The 21,524-nt window shown below is 38.8% G+C and overlaps 1 protein-coding gene across 2 annotated transcripts in view; it reads right to left on the reverse strand.

Annotated features, from left to right (window-relative positions):
• Window positions 1-3,222: 3,222 nt before the first annotated feature.
• LOC136874376 (transmembrane ascorbate-dependent reductase CYB561) overlaps window positions 3,223-21,524 on the reverse strand; it is a 79,293-nt gene continuing 60,991 nt past the window's right edge. For both annotated transcript variants that reach the window (XR_010860258.2, XM_067148015.2), the window contains exons 3-4: window positions 14,017-14,192; window positions 3,223-3,425 (exon numbers count right to left, since the gene is read on the reverse strand). Coding sequence is in view for 1 of the 2 variants with exons in the window: in XM_067148015.2 (XP_067004116.2) it covers window positions 3,245-3,425; window positions 14,017-14,192 (357 nt within the window). In the remaining variant the exon portion in view is untranslated. The remainder of the gene's footprint in view (window positions 3,426-14,016; window positions 14,193-21,524) is intronic.

Consider the following 21,524-nt stretch of genomic DNA (forward strand, 5'->3'; position numbering starts at 1 on the left):
AGACAGGGAACCTGTCGTGCCTGTTGGAAGGGGCATTATAAACTCCTGACCTGTTTGCATTCAACCTGGGAGTGCATTGTCGCAGAATTCCTGGTGGTGGCAGTTGTCCAGTACTGCGCCATGCCTTACTACATGTTCACTGTGAGTTCGCTATGCGAGTGAACTATATGAAGCGTCATTGGAGATCCTGGTTGGACTGAAAAGGGAAACCATGTTGGCAGGCGTGCGATGTCAGCGATCCTATGGACAGCAATACCTGTGGTCGAGCTTAGGAAATTCTACTTACAAGATACTTGTAAAAGTTGCATCAAGATGCGGTTGATACGCGTTGGTATCAGAGTGTGTTCACAATATTCAGACCGCCAATTAAAATCGCCAGTTAATGTAACAACTTTTTAAAAAAAATATTTATTATCGAGCTGAGCTCGAGTTTCGGCGGTGGAGGATGTCACCAGTGGTGAGTTGATAGTCGGCGGAATAATTTTTGACTTGACAAAAGAAACTAAGGATCTAACATTTTTTGAAGAATTCGACTAAATTTTTGTTTTAAAAATTATGTAAAAATTTGTATGTTTTATTTTTGATGAAGTTGTATTTTAAAGTATTTTCAGGACTCACTGAAGAGACAATTATTTTCTTAATCATTGACTTGATATTGGAGATCTCCAGTAATATGTTTTTTTTGTAACCCATTTTTTGTATCACCCTGTAGTGCCACGTGGAGGCTTCGATCATGAAATCGCTGAGTTTCGCAATCGAAATCTCTAGAATGAATTTCCCACATTACCATATTTGGTGCTATAATTCTATTGGTGAAAATAACACTAATTGGTATTGGTCAAACTTCGGATCCAAACATAGGTAGCTTCCCTGATTGGCTGTTTGAGTATTTCCCAATTTCTGGCTTTTTGGCTCCTTAGCAAGAGCAAGGCTCTGTTCAGCGTCTTTGGTTTTCGTACGTCGTAACGATCGGACGTTCCAGCCATCCCGGGGTAAGCATGTGTTCTATTCTCAAGTGTTAACTTAAAATGTAAATTCATTCGTTCGGAGTTTGCCTTAGACCCTGGTTTTCACCGCTTTTGATCTGTAATGCCGTAGTTCGTCAACTAGGCATACTCCTTATTTTGGAGGCAATTCATTTTATTAATCTTTTTTGAATATGTAAACCTTAATTTTTTTTTCTTCCGAGTTGCCTCCAGTAATTCCGTATCAATTTAGTGCACACCTGTTGAGCTTTGCGTCCCTCACTGATGTGTATTAGGAGAGGACTGTTTCTCTATAGGCCTCTGCGCTAAAATTAATTTCTGTTGTTCCCTTCCCTTGTAACATTTTTCAACTTGCCTTATATGATGTTTGTAATTAGGTCATAGTTCCCTTTAAATTTTCATTGGAAACTTCAACATTGAAATTATTCTCACTTATTTAAATGTCATTGTAACTTTGTGTAAATATTCACTTTCCTGAGAGAAACATTGATAGGTACCTCGTGGTTCCATTTGATTTTTTTTTTAAATTAATAATGTTATCTAACCTTGTGCATTTCGTACCTTGATTCAATTCTATATGTTAAATAAATTAGACAAAGGGTTAATGTTCTCACGTTTCTTTCCCTACAACGTCGCGTAAGGTCTCGTCCTCTAGGGTTTCCCGGCCTGCTTCCCATACTTCCTTTCTCTAGTTGTCATGTTGGTTATCCTGCGAAGCCACGTGTTTGTAAAAGGTAAAATGTTTTCCTGTTTGATCATCGGCTGATGTCGCTCTGTAAGGTTTGTTATGTTGCATTATCAAATAATTACGTGTTTTAAATGTATCTTGTATTATGTGCTTCTTTCTGTTTGAAGGGGGGGTTACACTCTTCTGAATTAGCTGTCAAGAAATTAGTAAAATTTTTCTTCTAGTATATCCTTTCCAGTGAAGAGGATTGTAATGCAGGATCCAAATCTAATCATTCTGGATGCAAATACTCCTCCATGTTTCATTCTTTTATCTGACAAGTTTCAGCTTGTAAGTTAAATCATTTTCCTTTTATTAAAACTTTGTAATATATACAGTATAATGAATAAATTGTACTGGCATCACTAGTTAGTTAGACCAATAGTTGGTTTTATTCAACATATAAACTCTAGGTGCTATGGATACACATACAAAATTAAAAGAATTAATTCATGGTATATGTTTGCAATAGAATCAATCATGTTAATAATAAATCGATTTAACTCGCATATTCATTACAAACAGTGACTGTGATAAAGGAAAAGGCATCCTGAAATGTGGTAAACTCTTGTCTGCAATTGCACCAGCATCAGTAATGAAATAAAAATCTCAGACTTGCATGCACTATTGATGAAACATTATGAGAAAGAATGGAGATAAAAGAAAACCTCATATTCTTCAAGATATTGTTCGATCAGCAAAAGACTTTTAGCTGTGAGATGCCAAACCATGAGTCAGATGTGGGAGATTACCCTCAGAACAGTAAGGAACACTTAATATAAGGAAGAGAACCTTACAGAATCTTTTGAATGAGTACAGCTTTCATAATGTGATATTAATAACACTAGGATTTAAATATCAATAGAGATGTCTAAATGTTAATATTATATCCATGCATACTGTTTTCATAAGTATAACAACTCCTCTTTGTAAATAATACAGAATAATCTCACCATAAACTGAACATACAGATGCTGATGCAAAAAACATTATTGCCATAAAACAGCTGCAAGCCTCATTACATCCGAACAATTGTATGGTATGATAAAGAAAATATTTAATCATTTAAAAAAATAAAAACTTTAAGAATTATTATCAAATGACAGTTTTTTGTTTGTTTTTGGGTTTCTGGAAAGTTACTTCGTACAGGCATGACTGGTTTTGCAACTAGACAAATATAATATTTGTGAGAGACAAAACTATGAGTACGGTATTTTGAAAGATAAGGAGTGGAGGTAATGTTATCACATTACTGAGTGTCAAGTGGAAAGGTGGACCTATTCAACACTTTTTATATCATATATCAGTATTTAATTATTTTTATGGAAAATAAACAAAACATTTGTTTATTGTCTAAAGAAGCCTAACATGAAAAAAATACATTGTTAAATAGGAGGACCTTTTCACTTGTTCACTTTAAAGAACTGATGTATATTTGCCATCAGCTGCAGGAATGTAAATTCAAGGTATTCAATAAAAACAAGATTAAGTCTAATAGCTGATATTTATTACCATTTTGTTACAGCTAATATTAATTTACATCACGTGAATCTGCAGTCAGAATTATTCGTCCACGGTATCTAAAGTCATTCCGGTACAGTGCATATATAACAGTCATACCTGAGAACGCGTACAACAAAGCACTTACTTTCAAAGATGACATTCTACTTCCAAACATTTTTGTGTGCAAGTCATCCTTAGCTTTCCATGTGCTGAAAGAAAATTAAGTAACATTACTAAAACAAATTAAAGAAACAGGTAGAGCCCTTTGACTGAATTAATTAAAAATTCAGTTAATTTCACAGATGACACACAACATTATTCCAAATAATATTGATAAAATCTTTGCTGGTGAAGAACAAGAAGAAGGAGAAGAAGAAGACATTTTGGACTGGCATAAGGCTTTTCTTCTGTGTATGTGCTGTTGATTTTGCTTTCACTTGAAAGGATCTACATCAAAATTGCAACAGTTAATGTACTGACACTGACGGAAAAGACAGAAGAACTGGTTGACTTCATGATAGAAAAAGGTATAGACATACTTGGACTGTGCGAGACCAAGAAGAGGGGTACAGGGGAGATCCCTCTGAGAGAAGGATACAGGCTGTATTACAGCGGAGGACCTGAAGCAAAAAAAATGGAGTGGCCATCATACTTAGAAGAGAAATCCAAGAGTATCTGGAATATACAAAGTACGCCAGTGATAGGATGATGATGATGAGACTCCAGTTTGAAAATGGCGTGAAAGATCTATTCAGTTGTATGCCCCACAAACTGGTTGCATAGATGAACATCTAGAGGACTTCTTAGAGGAAGTGGAGAGACAGATAGAAGATAAGGAAGTACTATTGATGGGAGATCTAAATGCACAAGTTGGAATGGAAAGACAAGGAAAGGAAGATGTTGTAGGGCCCTTTGGATTTGGAAATGTAAATCCAGAAGGCGAGTTGTTGGTGGATTTTTGCATGAGGAATCAAATGATTGTTGGAAACACCTGGTTTAGGAAGAAGAACAGTCAGAAGATTACAAGGTATGGCTGGGGAGACAGACGGACAAAGACCATGATTGATTATATAATCATAGAGAAAGAACACCGGAAGAACCTTGTAGATGTAACAGCCATGCCTGAAGAAGCCTTTGGTGGAGATCATAGAGTTGTGATAAGAAAACTGAAAGTTGGAAAGATTGAAAAACCCCAATTAAGAAGAGAGAAAAGAAAGTATGGAAGTTGAAAGAGAAAAGCATACAAGAAGAATTTCAAAGGGAAATAATACCCTTGGTACCCAGGACAGGGGTGGGAAATGTTGAAGAGGAATGGAAAAGATTTAAGGAAGCACTGGTTGGATGTGCAGAAAAGGTGTGTGGTAGAACATCAGGAAATGTGAAAGACAAAGAAACACACTGTTGGAATGATAGGGTAAAGATTAAAGTGAAGGAAAAGAAAATGGCATGGAAAGCATGGAAAACATCTAAGACTGAAGAAAGTAGAAGAAAATATGTGGAGGCAAAGAATTTGGCCAAGAAAGTAGTGGAGGAAGAAAAGAGGAAAAGCTGGGCCATATTCACACAGACATTGAGAGATGATACGCAGGGCAGCAAGAAATTACTGTATGGTATCTTAAGAAACAAAAAGAGAGTTCAAGGAAACACCAGATTTGTGAAGGATGAAGGTGGCATAATTTTAACAAAGCCAGAAGAAATAAGAAATAGATGGAGAGAGTATTTTCAGAAGCTGCTGAACATAAGAACGACAGTCATTCAATGGACGACCAGGAAAGGCAATTAGTTGATGAAGAAATGGATAAAGAAATTACAATGAATGAAATTGAAATGGCAGTAAGAAAGATGAAGAATGGAAAAACTGCTGGAATAGATGAAATTTCAGTGGAGATGATAAAGGCAGCTGGAGCTGTAGGCCTGCAGTGGACATATCGGGTTCTCAGGAATGTCTGGGAGAATAAGAAGGTCCCTGAGGATTGGCAAAAAGGAATAATCATCCCAATTTTCAAGAAAGGTGAAAAGAAAGTTTTGAAGAACTACAGGGGAATTACTCTAATATCCCACGTTGCTAAGATAATGGAAAGGATACTGGAAAGTAGAATAAGGTTGAGGGTTGAGAAGCAGATACAGGAAAATCAGTTTGGTTTCAGAAGTGGAAGGTCAACAATAGAGCCCATTTTCATTATGAGACAACTAATGGAAAAGCATTGGGAGTACGGAAATGATATTGTGATGACATTCATTGATATTGAAAAGGCATATGACAGTGTCCCTAGGATGAAAGTTTGGGACAGTCTGGTGCAAAAAGGAATTGGACAGGGATTAATAAAAATGATCATGGCATTGTATAAGGAATGTTGTAGTTGCGTGCAAACACAAGTTGGCAGGACAAGTTGGTTCAAAATAACTAGTGGGCTGAGACAGGGAAGTGTTCTATCACCAATCCTGTTTACAATAGTAATGGATGACATAATGTGAATGGCAAAAGCAGCATATGGAGTAAGAGAAATTAACATGATGTTATTTGCAGATGATATTGTGATTTGGGGAGAAGACGACAGGAAGGTTCAAGAACAGATGAATGTGGTGAGTGGGAAGATTGAAGAATGTGGATTGAAAATAAGTGTAGAAAAGAGTAAAACTCTTGTTATGACTAGAGGGAAGAAAGAAGGGAAAGGTCAGATTAGACTTGCAGACAAGCCCCTGGAAGTAGTGGAAACGTTTAAATACCTGGGGAGTGAATTAATGGAGAATGCTCGACTAGATGCTGAGATTAGTAAAAGGATTCAAGCTGGAAGTTGTTTCTATCATAGTGTAAGAAATATGTTATGGGACAAAGATGTGCCAATGGAAGCAAAGGATACTATGTACAAGATGTATTACGTACCCATAACAACTTACGGAGCAGAAACTTGGACAATGACAAAGAAGGATGAGAGTCGAATACAGGCAGCCGAAATGAAATTCTTGAGCAGTATGATACAGAAGAGTAGAAGAGACAAAATAAGGAATGAGAAAATCCGGGAAGAAATTGGAGTGGAAAAAATGAATGATAGAATAGGGAAGAGCCGACTAAGATGGTTTGGGCACATAAAGCGAATGAGCGATGAAAGAATGCCAAAAAAGGTGATGGAAATGCAAATCCAAGGAAGGAGAGGCCGTGGACGACCACGATTGAGATGGAAGGATACCATCCAACGCAGCATTATAGAAAGAAACCTGGACTGGGACACAGTGTTGGAGGAGGAGTGGTGGAAAGACCGAAGAAAGTGGAGAGGAACCATATTTGCCCCTACCCGGCTACAGCTGGATAAAGGGAAATGATGATGATGATGATGATGATGATGATGATTGAAAGGATCTTCTTTCCATCTGTATCTTTAAGAGGAAAGTAAACTTGTGTCCTCATCTCGAGGTGGTGCAGCTCTTTTGAGGCACACCCCCAGTGAAAGTGAGCTTTTTATTCTTCTTGTAGTTTTAATTTTAATAATAATAATAATAATAATAATAATAATAATAATAATAATAATAATAATAATAATGTTTTCTCTAAATTGGATGTTATTTCTGGGAGTTGTATTCTCTGTCTCTGGTAGCGTAGGTTTGCTGTCGTTACCTAGATGCTAGTTATGCAGGACTATTGGCCCTATTTTATTGTGTTACCTGACTTACATGGGTATCTGGGCCTTTCTAAATTACATGGCAAATTAGTTATTGCATTTGGAGCCGCTGTGATCTGGCCAAGTGTCGGTGAGGTTTTCCATGTGTATAAGAATCTGTAAAGTACCAGAGCTTTCTGGAAAATACGGGATTTGAAGTTTTTCGCCTTTTGATCAGGAAACCTTCTCTCTCAATTCAAGGTCAATTACAGCAGGCTTTAGTGTTTGGTGTTGAATTTGACCTGTCCCAGAACTTCCTGGTACTCCTCCCAAACTTAATATCTGGGATACTTTTTTAAAATAAACTAGTTAGTTTGGCAAGGTTTGTTTTATGCCAGAGGGCTAGTCCCCTTCCTTGAATGTAGTGTGTATATGAAGCAAAGCCCCCACTTTTCTTGAGAAGTAATATGCTAGTACAAATCCCAAGTGTTTGCCAAGCCATCAGTATAATAATAATGTAGTATGTATATGGGTCAAAGGCCCCCTTTACTCCAGATGCAATATGTTAGTACAAATCCAAAGTGTTTGCTAGTCATAAGTATAAATAACCGAAGTGAAGCAAATGAGTCTTATTATCCGAATAAAATTGATGTGTTAAACCTTACCCCTGTGTTTAGTTTAGAGTCCAGATTCTGGCCCGCACCTTCTTTCAAAATTGCTGCAGGCAAAACACTTTAATAATAATAATAATAATAATAATAATAATAATAATAATAATAATAATAATAATAATAATAATAATAATAATAATGATGATGATGAATATTCAATTTTCACGACTGCATTGTAATCGAAACCGACTTTCAACCTATTAGGTCGTGTTACGTACATTTAGTACGTGTTGAAGAGATATTAAGTACAGAACAAAAATGGCCAACCAGACACCAGTGGGATCCGAACCCACAACCTCCCGATTTCGCGTCGGTTGCTCTACCAATTGAGCTATGGTGGCCTAGGCCATCTTTGTTCTGTTGGAAAGGATCTGAGCTACAGGTCTGGTACTACTACCATCACACTGTAGAGTGCGTTTAAGTTGCCCGTTGATGGCCAAGTCAATGAATATTCAATTTTCACGACCGCATTGTAATCGAAACTGACTTTCAACCTATTAGGTCGTGTTACGCACATTTAGTACGTGTTGAAGAGATGTTAAGTACAGAACAAAAATGGCCAACCAGACACCAGTGGGATCCGAACCCACAACCTCCCGATTTCGCGTCAGTTGCTCTACCAATTGAGTTATGGTGGCCTAGGCCATCTTTGTTCTGTTGGAAAGGATCTGAGCTACAGGTCTGGTACTACTACCATCACAATGTAAAGTGAGTTTAAGTAGCCCGTTGAGGGCCAAGTCAATGAATATTCAATTTTCACGACCGCATTGTAATAATAATAATAATAATGTTGAAAAGGCACAATGTTTCGGAAAGTAATAAGGTCAGCACGGTTTATTTATAGTGACACTATTTATTACATATGTAAATCACAGATGGATGCAGTGAAAAACAATAGACATGGAGATTACAATTGTGACGTGTCAGAATGGAAAAGGAAACCGTAGTGTGTAGGTGGTGCTACTTGATGGTGGCTCAGCCAGAGTCATACGAATATATATAAATATTCTTAACACCCCCTCTCGAAGGCTGAACCAACTTCAACGTTTCAGTGTTCTGACACCCAGACACTCTAAGCACTTCCAGTGCTTATCCTTTGGAAGTTCCTTGGTTAATATGTCTGCAGGCATCTTCTCAGTTGACAAGTATTCAAGGTGAATGTCCCTAGATGAAAGAACCTTTCGTACAAAATGATGTTGCACATCAATGTGCTTAGTCCGAGAGTGGAAAACAGGATTTCCATCAAGCTTCTGAGCTCCAATGTTGTCGTTATGTAGCTGTACAGTTGACACGCTGTTAATGCCTATCTCCTTTGCTAGTTGTAGTAAGTGCACTGCTTCTTTTGATGCCTCACTCAAGGCCATATATTCAGCCTCCGTTGAGGACAATGCCACTGACCGTTGTTTCCTGGATTCCCAATATACGACTCTGCCATACATTGTGAAGACAAAGCCAGTGTATGAGCTGCGATCGTTGATGCATGCAGCCCAATCAGCATCAACATAGCCAGTTAAATTACTGGTATTGCTTCCAAAGGTGATTCCCACATCAGAAGAACCCTTCAGGTACCTCAGTACCCTCTTTGCCACTTGTCAGTGTTCTTTGCCAAAAAGAGTCATTGTATTGGCTTAAGACACTCACTGCATGAGATATGTCTGGGCACGTTGCAGTTGATAGGTACATAAGAGTACCTATGAGCTCTCTGTAGGGGGGCCTCTCGCCATCATCCTTGGACCAAGTACTTAATCTTGACAGTTTAATTCTAGCTTCAATTGGAGTGGCCACGGGCTTGCAATCAGACATTCAAAAGCAATCTAAGATGTCCATAATGTAACCCTTCTGTTTCAAGGTGATACCAGATTCATCTCGAGAAAACTCAATCCCGAGACAGTACTTAATGTCTCCTAGGTCTTTGACCTCAAACAACTTTCATACAAATTCGTGGACCTCGTCAATTTCTCTCGAGTTCCGTAACAAAACTAAAATGTCATCAACATAAACTATGATTAGGAGAGCATCAGCACCTGTAGCCTTCACATAGATGCTTGAATCGCCGGACGTTGGTTTGACACCAAGCTTTAGTAGTTGTTCGTTCAAGCGTTGGTGCCAACAGCAGCTAGCCTGCTTCAAGCCATACAGAACCTTTTTAATATGGCACATACAATCCTTGTTCAGCATCTTCAGCATCCTCTTGGCTTTAGCTATGATCTCGGATGTAGCATTGCTTTCCTGTACGATGAATTTAAGCATTTCCCTGGTGTAGTTTGGTACCTCCATAAAGATTTCCTCTTCAACAAATTCATTAAAGTCTGCAGTTGCTACACTTAATTGTCGGACATATATTCCATGATGAGCAGCGAGCACAATAGCCATTCATATTGAGCTGAGTCATGTTACTGGTGCGAATGTTTCAGTATAATCTATACCTGGCCACGACTCTAGCCTTCCTTCTTGTGATCTCGCCATTTGCTCCTTACTTATTCTGAAGGACTACATGACTTCCAATTGTCGTCCTATTTTCTGGGGGGTCTACGAGATCCCAGGTCTCATTTCTTAGAATTCATCTGCCATCGCCAGCATCCACTCATTTTTCTCTGGATCTGAAAATGCCATCTGAATTGGAACCTCAGCCAGACATACCAAATCAATTTGTCCTCCACCGTGTTCCCGGTAAAGCTTTCGAGGTCTGCCTCATGTTTCTGAACGAATCATTTTTGGTCTTCCTGGTGCATGTCGAGATTGTCGTATTTCTGGTTCTGGTTCATTTTCAAAACCAAGAAATTCTTCTTCTGAGCTACCTGGATCTTTGATGCTTTCTGTACGTTCTGTCTGTCTAGGAGTTATGTTTACATTGATGAAAGGATCAACCTGCTCTGGCTCTATCTTGGGATGATCTTCATCAAAGTGCTCTACATTTGGGCGCTGACTTGGAAAAATATCAAGGCCATATTTTTTCTCTTTTCTGTCTCCTTTCAAAAACTTGACATTAGGTTCTGTCTGTCTAGGAGTTATGTTTACATTGATGAAAGGATTAACCTGCTCTGGCTCTGTCCTGGGATGATCTTCATCAAAGTGCTCTACATTTGGACGCTGACTTAAAAAAATATCAAGATCGTATTTTTGCTCTTTTCGGTCTCCTTTCAAAAACTTGACAAAACGTGAGATTTCCACTTTTCCTTCCTGTGTTATCCAAATTCTGAAAACTCTGGACTGCTCCACATATCCAAGGAATATGACCTTTTGTCCCCCGAGGATCGAATTTTCCTATGTTCAGCGATCGATTTAGGCAGTAGGTTTCACATCCAAATTTTTCGAATTTAAAAACATTTGGAACCTTTTCAGTCCAGGCTTCATAAGGAGTTCGTTCACCCAGTTTACTTGTAGGACATCTGTTCCTAATGTAATTCGCTGTTGCAACAGCCTCTGCCCAGAAAGAAGGAGGAAGTCCGGACTGCATTAATAAACATCTGGCCATCTTGATGAGTGTACGGTTTTTCCTTTCCACTACTCCATTTTGTTCCGGGTTACGCAGAATCGTCAGGCGTCGTAGGATCTCGCAGCTTTTCAACAATGCGTCGAATTGGGAATTCACGACCGTACCATTATCAGACTGCAAAATCTTTATCTTCGCATTTTTCTGTGTTTCCAGACATTTTCTGAAGTCCTAAAATTCATTAATGACTTCATTTTTCTGATGAAGAAACTTCACTTCGCACCATCCAGTTGCATTGTTGACGAATGTGATGAAGTAACGTGTGTTTCCATTTGAGGAAACCCTCATAGGGCCACAAATATCAGAATGAATCAATTCCCCTGGTTCCATTCTCCTAATGATGACATGGGGGACAGTAGGGATGCGTTTATTCAAGATAGTCACATCTACCAATCTAGGGCTAAAGGGTGAAACAGTGGAAAAATAAGACTCCTTACAGGCCACTCAGAACTGACAGACAGTTTTTAATATCCACTTTACCCTGATATCTGACATTTAATTTTATTTATACATTTAAAAACATAGACCTATAAAGACATGAACTTCAGTGATTAGCTTCTCTTGAAGTGACTTATCTGAGATAAATAAGAAAGAGTTGAAAATGTGAAAATTCTTAGTACTCAAATCTGGTGCTCCCATTCCAGAGATATGTGCATTAACTGATTCCATTAAAGAAGTCCATGCTGTAAGAAATCGCAAAAGCAATTCCTTTACTGGTCTACTGGACAAGAGTAGAAATTCTGAGATCCTACATGATGCTTCAGCATGCTCTCTGTGACTTACGTCAGAACGTAACTATATTTTAATGCCAGGCTGAGTGGCTCAGAAGGTTGAGGCGATGGCCTTCTGACCCCAACTTGGCAAGTTCAGTCTGGCTCAGTCTGGTGGTATTTGAAGGTGCTCAAATATGTCAAGCTCATGTCAGTAGAGTTCCTGGCATGTAAAAGAACTCCTGTGAGATTAAATTCTGGCACCTCAGTGTTATAAAAGTCTTAAAATCTAGTAATAATAATAATAATAATAATAATAATAATAATAATAATAATGTTATTGGCTTTACAGCCCACTAACTATGTTTATGGTAATGTAACTGGACTATGATGGGGTAGAGTGTTGTCACTGTTGTTATTCTTAATGATAATGGATGAAACTGTGAAGGAGATAAAGGAACGCTGGTGACAGAGAAAGCTGTAGGTGATATCATTAGCAGATGACAAATGTGTCACCAGTGATCTTTTACATCTTTGACATCGTACAACATGGAGTGTAAAATGGACATTTTTTTCCACCCTTCCAACTACCTGTGCTGGGTTTGAACAGTAATCTTAGAATCCATAGGCTGACACTCTACCACTGATTCACAGAGGGAGCTATGGAGATTAGTAAAAGGACACAATAGGGAAATACATTTTACCAGAATATGAAGAACTTGATCTGGAAGAAGGAGGTACTAAGGAAGTGATAAGAGGTGATGTATAAGATGTATTGTTTCCCCATACTGATGTATGCCAGTGGCGCATACTGAGGTCTACCAAGGCTATCTCTGACGCCCAAACATCAAATGAGAATGATGGAAATCTAAATCACATATAATGTAAGCTTCTGACACATCGTTCCATTTACGAAACTTGAAAGCAATGAGAAAGAAAGAAATGTTGCTTCGTATTTCTGAATGCAAGGCATCGGAGACTGACATTGCAGCTAAAGTGCTGCATCCCTCTCCTTTTGACTCATCTCATGCAGCATGCTGCTGTATGTCGGATAGGTGCGCGGACCTAGGGAATAGGTAGGCAAAACTTCGCTCCGTCAGTTCACCACTCGCCCTGCCACTGCTACAGTGTCACATGTTTGCTGTTGCACGTACAAGACATCTTACAGATTGATTACCGTAGCGAAAATTATTTTTGTACTTCAGTAGTAATACTGTTCTCAAAACAATTTTCGTTTATTTGAAGTTTCAGTGCATAATGTGACTGACTGTCTGGGGTTACTTTTGTAAAATGGCTGAACTGTATAAAACAGGTACTGGATAAACCATTTTCACAACTGAAGTATGCAGGTAAATTGCTGATAGTTTATAATTATAAGCATACCCCACATCTTCCTCAGAATCAACCTCCTCATACTGTATTTCCCTGGCTTGGAAAGAGTTGGTGGTGACCCAATGAGGATGAAATGAATGGTGAAGATGTCAAATACCCAATTCCCAAGTCAGGGGAATTAAGAGTACAAGAAGGTTGACCCCAAGGATTGAAGTGGGGCCATTGGCCCAAAGCTGGGCTTTAATTTGCTAAACACTAGGCTACTATTTCCACTGATCAGGCATTGAGTATTGGCAGTGGTAGAGGCCAGGGCAGTAGCTTGTGTCCATCATCAGAGACAACACAGCAGGCTACTCTGATGGCTCACAACACTTGAGACTTGACTTTCACTAAACCAGCTGCCGAAAAGGGGTGGGGAGGTAACTTAAGTCTAGTGGTAGCTCATGCCTTGATCCCACCATACACCACTGACATATACAGCAGAGACTTGGCTACTAATGAAACGACAAGAGATTAAAATCTAGGCCAGTGAGATGAATTTTTTAAGAGTTATGATAGGAAAGGGAGGATGGGGTAAGAAATGAGATGTAAGGAAGGAAACTGGAGTAAGCTTTTAGACAAAATGGAAAGAAATAAATTGAGATGATTTGGACATGTTAAGAGGATGGAAGAGGGAAGGATACTGAAGCAGATGATAGAGGCTACTACTGAAGGAAGAAGAAAAAAAAGGTAGACCCAGATTAAAGTGATTTAACTCAATCAACAACAACATAATAAGTAAGAATCTGGATTCAAACACGGCAATAGTAGTGGTGGTGGCTGGAGCTGGAAAAGGGAAACTGATGACAATGACAATGATGATGATGATGATGATGACAACGACGACGACGATGATGATGATGATGATGATGATGAGAAATATTCTTCCTCAAAGGTAGTTAGGCACATTTTCCAAATTTTCAAAATTAACTTAATTTTAACTAAACTAAATTACTTACTCCCATGTCAGAAGTTGGGCAGTGCTTGTGATACCAGTTATAACTTGCAAGACACAAATGATGAAGAGTACAGTTCCCATGAAGGAGTGATATGGAGTAAATTTGGCTCTAAATTCACAAGATTCAAAAGGTTTCTTCTTTGGCATGTAGTAGTACACATAAATTCCTGAAATGAGCTGAAGAAATACAAACATTTTTTCATGTAAAATTTTACATCTAAATAAACAAGTAGGCTACTTAAGTAGGCTGCATAAAACAAAATAGGTTATTTCATAAAATGTTGAAAACATAAATCACACTGGATATACAGTAAATTCCATAATGTTTATAGTACTGTTGTACACAAAAATGTTAAAACTGAAGTCTAGTACTTCACTGATTCTGCTTGTGTACCGTACATTAATCACAACATGAGTATTATCTATCCAATAACGAAGTATGGAAATGCATCAAGTGTCAAAAATATGCAAAGAAATATATAAGTTATTTAATATTTTGTACTCTACTCCTTTGCTAGGATTTAAGTACTAACATAAACAGCAAGTATTTTCCTGTATCCTTTATTTGAAGCATCAATAGCAAGGGCAAACATGAACTGCTTTTTTAATGACATTTTAAAATGTCTAGAAAGTCATAACATTCTATAGGGTAAGGATGTTTTTAATTAAAACCTTTGATTTATTTCTGTCACAGGACAATTTCTGAATCAGAAAACACTGATGCCACCAATTTGTTACCACAGGCTAAACTAGAGAAACTCTGATAGTGTTTTGCATAATGATAACCAGTCCTAACCCACTAGCTGTGAGAGCCATCATGTTCAGAATATGACTTCAATGTAACAAAATAACTGATTTTCTGATACCACGGTTCATTTCATTGGTGATCTCTGTATTGACTATAGTGTTTAAAGTCAAACTGTCCATCATCAGAAATGCCAAAGTCTTTTCTTCACAGCTGACTATACAAACAATTTTCCATCAGACCTAGTGCCACCCATTTGGGTTTTGTCCCATTTCTTCAGGTACAGTTGCCAGTACAAGAACCTTTTCTCATTTCTTAGAGGACTGCATATAAAAATAAAGGCTACCTTTGTACATGTCATAAAGCCCTCTGGACAACTTGCCATTTTTTAATACTGAAAGTTAAATGGCAAGATCGTCGAACCAACATTAGCATCCTCGAGGAAGCCAACGCTACAAGCATAGAGGCAATGATAGTCAGGCATCAGCTACGCTGGGCTGGTCATATCATCCGCATGCCAGATACACGCCTCCCAAAGAAAATCTTGTACTCCCAACTAAAGAATGGCCAGCGTAACCATGGAGGGCAGCTTAAACGATATAAGGATGTTCTAAAGTATAATCTTAAAAGATGTCATATTGATACGATCAACTGGGAAACTACAGCCGAGGATAGGCCCAAATGGTGTAGCATTGTGTACAATGGAGTTGAGCATCTAGAAAAAGATAGGAGAAGATTAGAAGCTGAGAGGAGGAACCGCAGGAAAGAATGAGCGAATGCGAGGGGTGGCATTCTTGCACAACCATCTGCTACAACTCCTAGTGTGTGCTGTCACTGCAATAAAATCTGTGCATCCAGAATCGGTCTGTTCAGCCATCTGAGACGACACAATTAATGTGTCCAAATGACATTGTATTTATATACTACATATTCGTTGACGAATAAATGCCTATGTGATGAAAGCCCTCTGGAGAAGTGGAAAGCTTCTGTTATTTTTAACCTCAGTACCAAGTAGGATAGAGTGGACAGCTCTATCCTCAGCCACCTTTCCCTCAGGAATTAATCTGGTTCTCATTTTTGCTGCAGGATGAGTGGAAATCCCGTTTGTAAAGTTTTTGACTTCCTGATGGAAAATCGAACCCATGCACTTCTGAGCAAACCTAGCGTGCCTTACCACCTTGGCTAGGCAGCCCTTAAGAGCATTTGCATACTGGGTTAGTGTATGTTTCTCAATACAAATTCATCTTGGAGAATTGATATTATCAGTCAGTTACCACTGATCTACATTTAGTGCTGTTGTCCAGGTGCCAGATTTCCCATCAGTTGTTTACCTAGCCTTTTCTTAAACAACTTCAAAAAGTTGAAAATTTATCGAACATCTCCCTTGATAAATTATCCCAATCCCTATTTCCTCTCTTTCCCAGCATTTTCCCCTTCAAATGAGGTCTGCTGTTCAGCTAGATTTTTGCCCTTTGACCCTGTCTAGGGTGTCTTGAGGGTTGAGATCCACAGCATGCATGTCTTCCTTGATGTTGTCCATCCAATGCTTTGGCAGCCTCCCTCATGATCAGCATCCACCGGGTCAAGCTGGAGGGCCATTTTTATCATGGAATTATCGTTGCTATGCATGACATGGCCATGCCATCAGAGTTGAACCCCTCTAACTTTTTCTGCATTTGTAGCCACACCAAGTCTACATTGCACATCTTCATTTCTGACATGGTCCAAGAAAGTTAGTCCCAGCAACCATTGCAACATCCTCATCTCCTTAGCATGGAGGATGTGCCCATGTTTCCTCAGGAATGGGTGACATTCTACTCCATAGAGAGCAACTGGTCTTATCACTGTCTTGTAAACTTTAACCTTTAGGTATTCGGGCATCTTCATTATCACAGAAGATACCTGTCTCTGCTTGGAGCATGCTGTGCTGACACTCATCTGGGTGTCAGAGTGTAGCATCATTATTTGATGTGACCAGAGATTCAAGTTATTTAATATGGAAGACTTTTTGTAAGGTCTGACTGTCAATGGTAATGGTGCCATTGGTTTGGAGACCACATTCTAGATATTCCATCTTTTGGAGTTACAACCAATTCTCACTGAGTCTCTTTTTCCAGTTTTCCACTTGGTGCTGAAGTGCAAGTTTGCACTCTTTTGAAAGTATCACATCATCCCTACATAGGAGTGTCAAGGGATGCGGAGCAGTGGTGCCGACTTTGGGTGGGTGGGGGCAAGGTGTTTTCTGCCCCCCACCAAATGATCTTGGGGGGGGGGGGGGCAGAGTGCCACTTTGTCCCCTTCCAAAAACGTGGAGTTTGGTAGTCTTCGGAGGCTGCTTAGGCATTAAATCTGGATAAGATGGTAGATGGTTTTATATCAAAGAAATGAGATTAGAAAGCAGGCATTCTTTCAGAGAACTGCATTTCCCAATGGGCACTGTTCAGGTGGTACATCTGGTTATTTGTTTATTTATTTATCGAATAATAAATGTATGTACTTATATATATTGCTTCAGAATAAATGTGCATAGTCACAAGTCCATACAATACTACAACTCAATCAACTGCTTCATCCGATGTGCGGTGAATGTCAATTAGTTCCTTTGAAAGCTCAAATTGGGCAGTCAGTAACAATGTGGTGGATTGACTGAGAAGAGGCACCACAATCACAATCTGCAGAGCCAGTCCAACCCCATTTGCACAATAGATAACCACATCTGCCTTGTCCAGTTTTTATCCGATTGATGATTCTCCACTGTCGCCTTGGACGATCAAATCCTTGTATGCATTTAGGAGGATTCTCAACTAGATGTTTGTTGACTACTGAATACCAATCCCACTGTGCTTTCCATGAACTGTTAACATGAAAAGAGGTTCTTTCAAGATCTGTTGCGCTATGCCAGGGTGGTTTCCTTGACTTCAGCCATTGATGTTCAGTGTTTGTAATATCTTGATGGATGGGTAGTTGGGGGTTCTGCTGAATGTTTTTCCAAACCTTTAGGAGAGCTTCTGATCATCTTAGGGCTGGAGGTGGAATACTGCTGAGAACAGGAAGCCATAGCGTGTCCATGCTTCGAATGCATCTGGTGATTATGCGCATGGCCTGATTGAGTTGTACATCAATCTTCTTAGTGTGAACACTATTGATTCAAGAGGGGCAGCAGTATTCAGCAACAGAATATGATAAGGCTAATGCTGTTAATCTTAGAACATGAGTATTGGCTCCCCATGATGTACCAGCAAGTTTCTGAAGAATATCATTTCTAGTTTTAACTTTAGCAGCTACATTTGAGAGATGTTGCTTGAAAGTCAAAGTTCTGTCAAGTATCAAGTATTCCCTAGTATTTTGGTGTACTGCAGAATGGCAATACTTGACTTTGGAATTTTATTGTTGGTTGTAATTAGACAGTCTGTTGTGTAATTGGAATGTAGATATAACTGTTTTTTGAGAATTTAGGTGAAGGCTCCATTTCTTGAAGTATACATCCAAGGCTTCCAGATCAGTGGCTAAAGTAGTTTCAGTGTCATAAAAGTTGAAACAATGAGCCACCAAACAAATGTCATCAGCATAAATGAATTTTCTTGATGATGTGTCTGGGAAGTCGTATATGTACAGTCTGAAAAAAAGGGGGGTGAGGACTGATCCTTGAAGTAAACAATCGTTTAATTTAAACACTCTACTTCTATAATTATCAACGTAGATCTGGAAGTACCTATTACTAAGCATATTGTGAAGTAAGGCCATAGTTTACAACACGGGGTAACACTCAAAAATTTTAGGAGTCCTTCTCACCAGATAGAATCATAGGCAGCTGATAGATCCAAAAAGCCAGCCACGCTTACTGATTTCCTCTTATATCCAATTTTGATATACGTGGTGAGAGACAGTACTTGATCATTACAACTTCTTCCAGGTCTAAATCCTGCTTGCTCTATAGGAATGTAGCTGTTGATTCTTTCATAAATTCTATTGTAGATCAGTCGCTCAAGGAGTTTATGTGCGACACTTAGAAATGCTATTGGATGGTAGCTTTCCACTTTAGATGGATCTTTATTTGGTTTCAGTATGGCTATTATCTTTGTTTTCTTCATCAAAGGGGGGATATTTCCAGTTTGCAGAATATTAGTGAAGAAGCTGGTTAACCATTTTATTGTGACTGGTACGCAATGAGCCAAAAATTCAGGATAAATTCCATCAAATCCTGTAGCTTTTCCAAGTTTTATACTTTTTATTGTGGCTTTAGTTTCCCCTTCTTTGAATGGAGTAGAGAATTTAGAAGACTGCAGCGCTGCTCTTTTCTTGATGTTCAACTTAAATTTGATGTCCATTTTGGTTTGCTTGTCTTTTGTGTTTTTGGAAACTGATATTAGATGATTAACAAAATCATTGCTTCACATCCGTAGGTTTAACCACTACACTGCCCTACACATGTCCCCCGGGTGGTGCTAAGAAACCAACAGTGATAAGATGAGACCGAACTGTCAGAAACGACCGCTCGCTCAAAGAGCAAACAAGGAGATGTGTGGTCCTTTTCAGGACCCTCAAGTTTGTAGAATTGGACCATTGCTGCGCATTTGTCAATTGAATATGAAAGGATTAGTTGAGCGAAATGTGAGTATCTTTCCAGGATTGCACTGAAATATGCAGTTGATGTCATCGTGCTTCAAGAAACACACACAGCAGACAAAATACAGTTACACAGTAGGGGGAAAATTCCAGGCTTTAAATTGATAGTGTCTATCATAAAAATTACGGCCTTGCAACTTCAGGAATAATATAACAAATTACCAATTACTATCAGTAAATGCTGAAAATGACATTTTTACTATTACAGTTAACATTGAAAACTTAACAATAGTTCATGTGTACAAGCCACCAGATATTACTTGGCCTAATCCTCATATACCTTCTCTGCAGTATCCTGCTATATATCTTGGTGATTTCAACAGTCATCATCACTTCGGGGATATAACAAGGATGACTCTAACAGTGAAGTTCTTGTGGACTGGATGGAAACTGAAAATGTGAATCTGTTTTTTGATGCTAAGGACCTGCCTACCTTTCAATCAGCTCACTGACCTCAAGGCTACACTTGCTTGCTCTATAGGAATCCTGTAGCTTTTCCAAGCTTTTACAAATTGGCTTCATAATTAACACAATCAAGTTTGACGTACAGTGCTCAATGATTTCCCACATAGTCAACACAGGCCTGTTCCCTTGGAGGTTGGGATGTCTATACCTGTTGTTCGATCATATCCTAAACTGAGGTGGAACTTCTAGAAAGCCAACTGGACTGAATTTGCAAAGCTAACAGACTCCAATATAAAATGGATCAAACCAACATACAACAACTACAGCAGATTTGTAGGGGTCATAAAAGGTGCAGCCAGACGATGCATCCCTAGAGAATATCGTAAGGAGTATATCCCTTGCTGGAGTTCAGAGAGTCAGGAATTACTAAGAGATTATGAAGAATATCCTAATTCCGACAATGTAGCTCGTCTCCTCCAATCCTTGGATGAGAATCAAAGAAGGATCTGGCATGAAACAGTGGTATATCTGGTGACAGAGCTTTTCACATTTTGTATCATGAAATGCATAATATACAGTACCGGTAATAGGCCATTTATTACATCTATGAAGAAAGTTCTAATTTTTTTACTTGTGATTATTTTTGATAGCTTTGTACATTAAACATTCATTCAATATATTTACGAATCAAGTTCTATTTTTCTGCTTACCTGTGAATATATTTGAAAACTCTGTATATAAGACTCGTTCAAAAAGGTATTTGGGGAACAAGCTCTATTACAGTACTGATCTGTTTACGTATACCAACAATGATGTTAGAAGGCAGTGAGAGCCCAGTCAGGCATTGAATCACACTTATAACAATACAGTGCAGAAGTTGGATATCTCTGGAACTCCTGGCTGCAAAGTCCTCTCCATATGAGATCATGTGGGACCAACTGAAATCATTTTCCAGGTCCAAAAATGCTAAGTGAGTGATCTTCTTTTCTCTGTGCCTCTCCATCAACAAACATCTGACATGGATTGCATGATCAATTTTATCATTCAGGTTCTCCCTTAGACTACAGAACAATTCAAAAATAAAATACTAACTATTCACAAAATATACTGGGGAGGGGATAGTTACTGAAGACTTTTTCTAGGCTTGTAGGCCTTGGTCCAATTGAATTCTTAGCTCCCAGTTTTTCAATAGCATGTGCGCCCAATATTTTTTGAGGGGTCTACTCTCTCCAAAGGTCAGTAGTCAACTGAAGTTGCGCCCATGTGCTCCCAATGTATATGGCAGTGGTGTGGTGTTCTCTGCACACTCTGGACTTTTGCTGTGCCAAGAGCTAGTGGTCACTGGTTTGGTTGGTTGTACTTTTCCGTAATTGTCCTCTTCTCCTGGATACACTTGCTTCATTAACCTTTGCTGCTTTGTGTATGGTTATTAAGGCACTGTTTAAGTGTTCGGTTTCTTCTTTCCTATTGTAATTAGTGGTATTTTTGAAAATTTCTATTGCTTCCTGTTGTAATTGAGCATGGTAGTTTACTGTGGTTGATAGGATGTTCATGGCTGTTCATTTACAGATGACTTCTTACTCTGTCCTAATTGGCTATATTGGTTCTGTTCCCTAAGTCTTGTGGTGATACTGTGTTTTGTGGTACATATATAGACCTGGTGGCAGCTGCACAGGATCTTGTAGATCATGCAGACTTCAGTGATGTAAAAGGGTGGGCACAGAACTGTTAAG

Source organism: Anabrus simplex, chromosome 1 (genome assembly GCF_040414725.1).
Source record: "Anabrus simplex isolate iqAnaSimp1 chromosome 1, ASM4041472v1, whole genome shotgun sequence".
Taxonomy (NCBI): domain Eukaryota; kingdom Metazoa; phylum Arthropoda; class Insecta; order Orthoptera; family Tettigoniidae; genus Anabrus; species Anabrus simplex.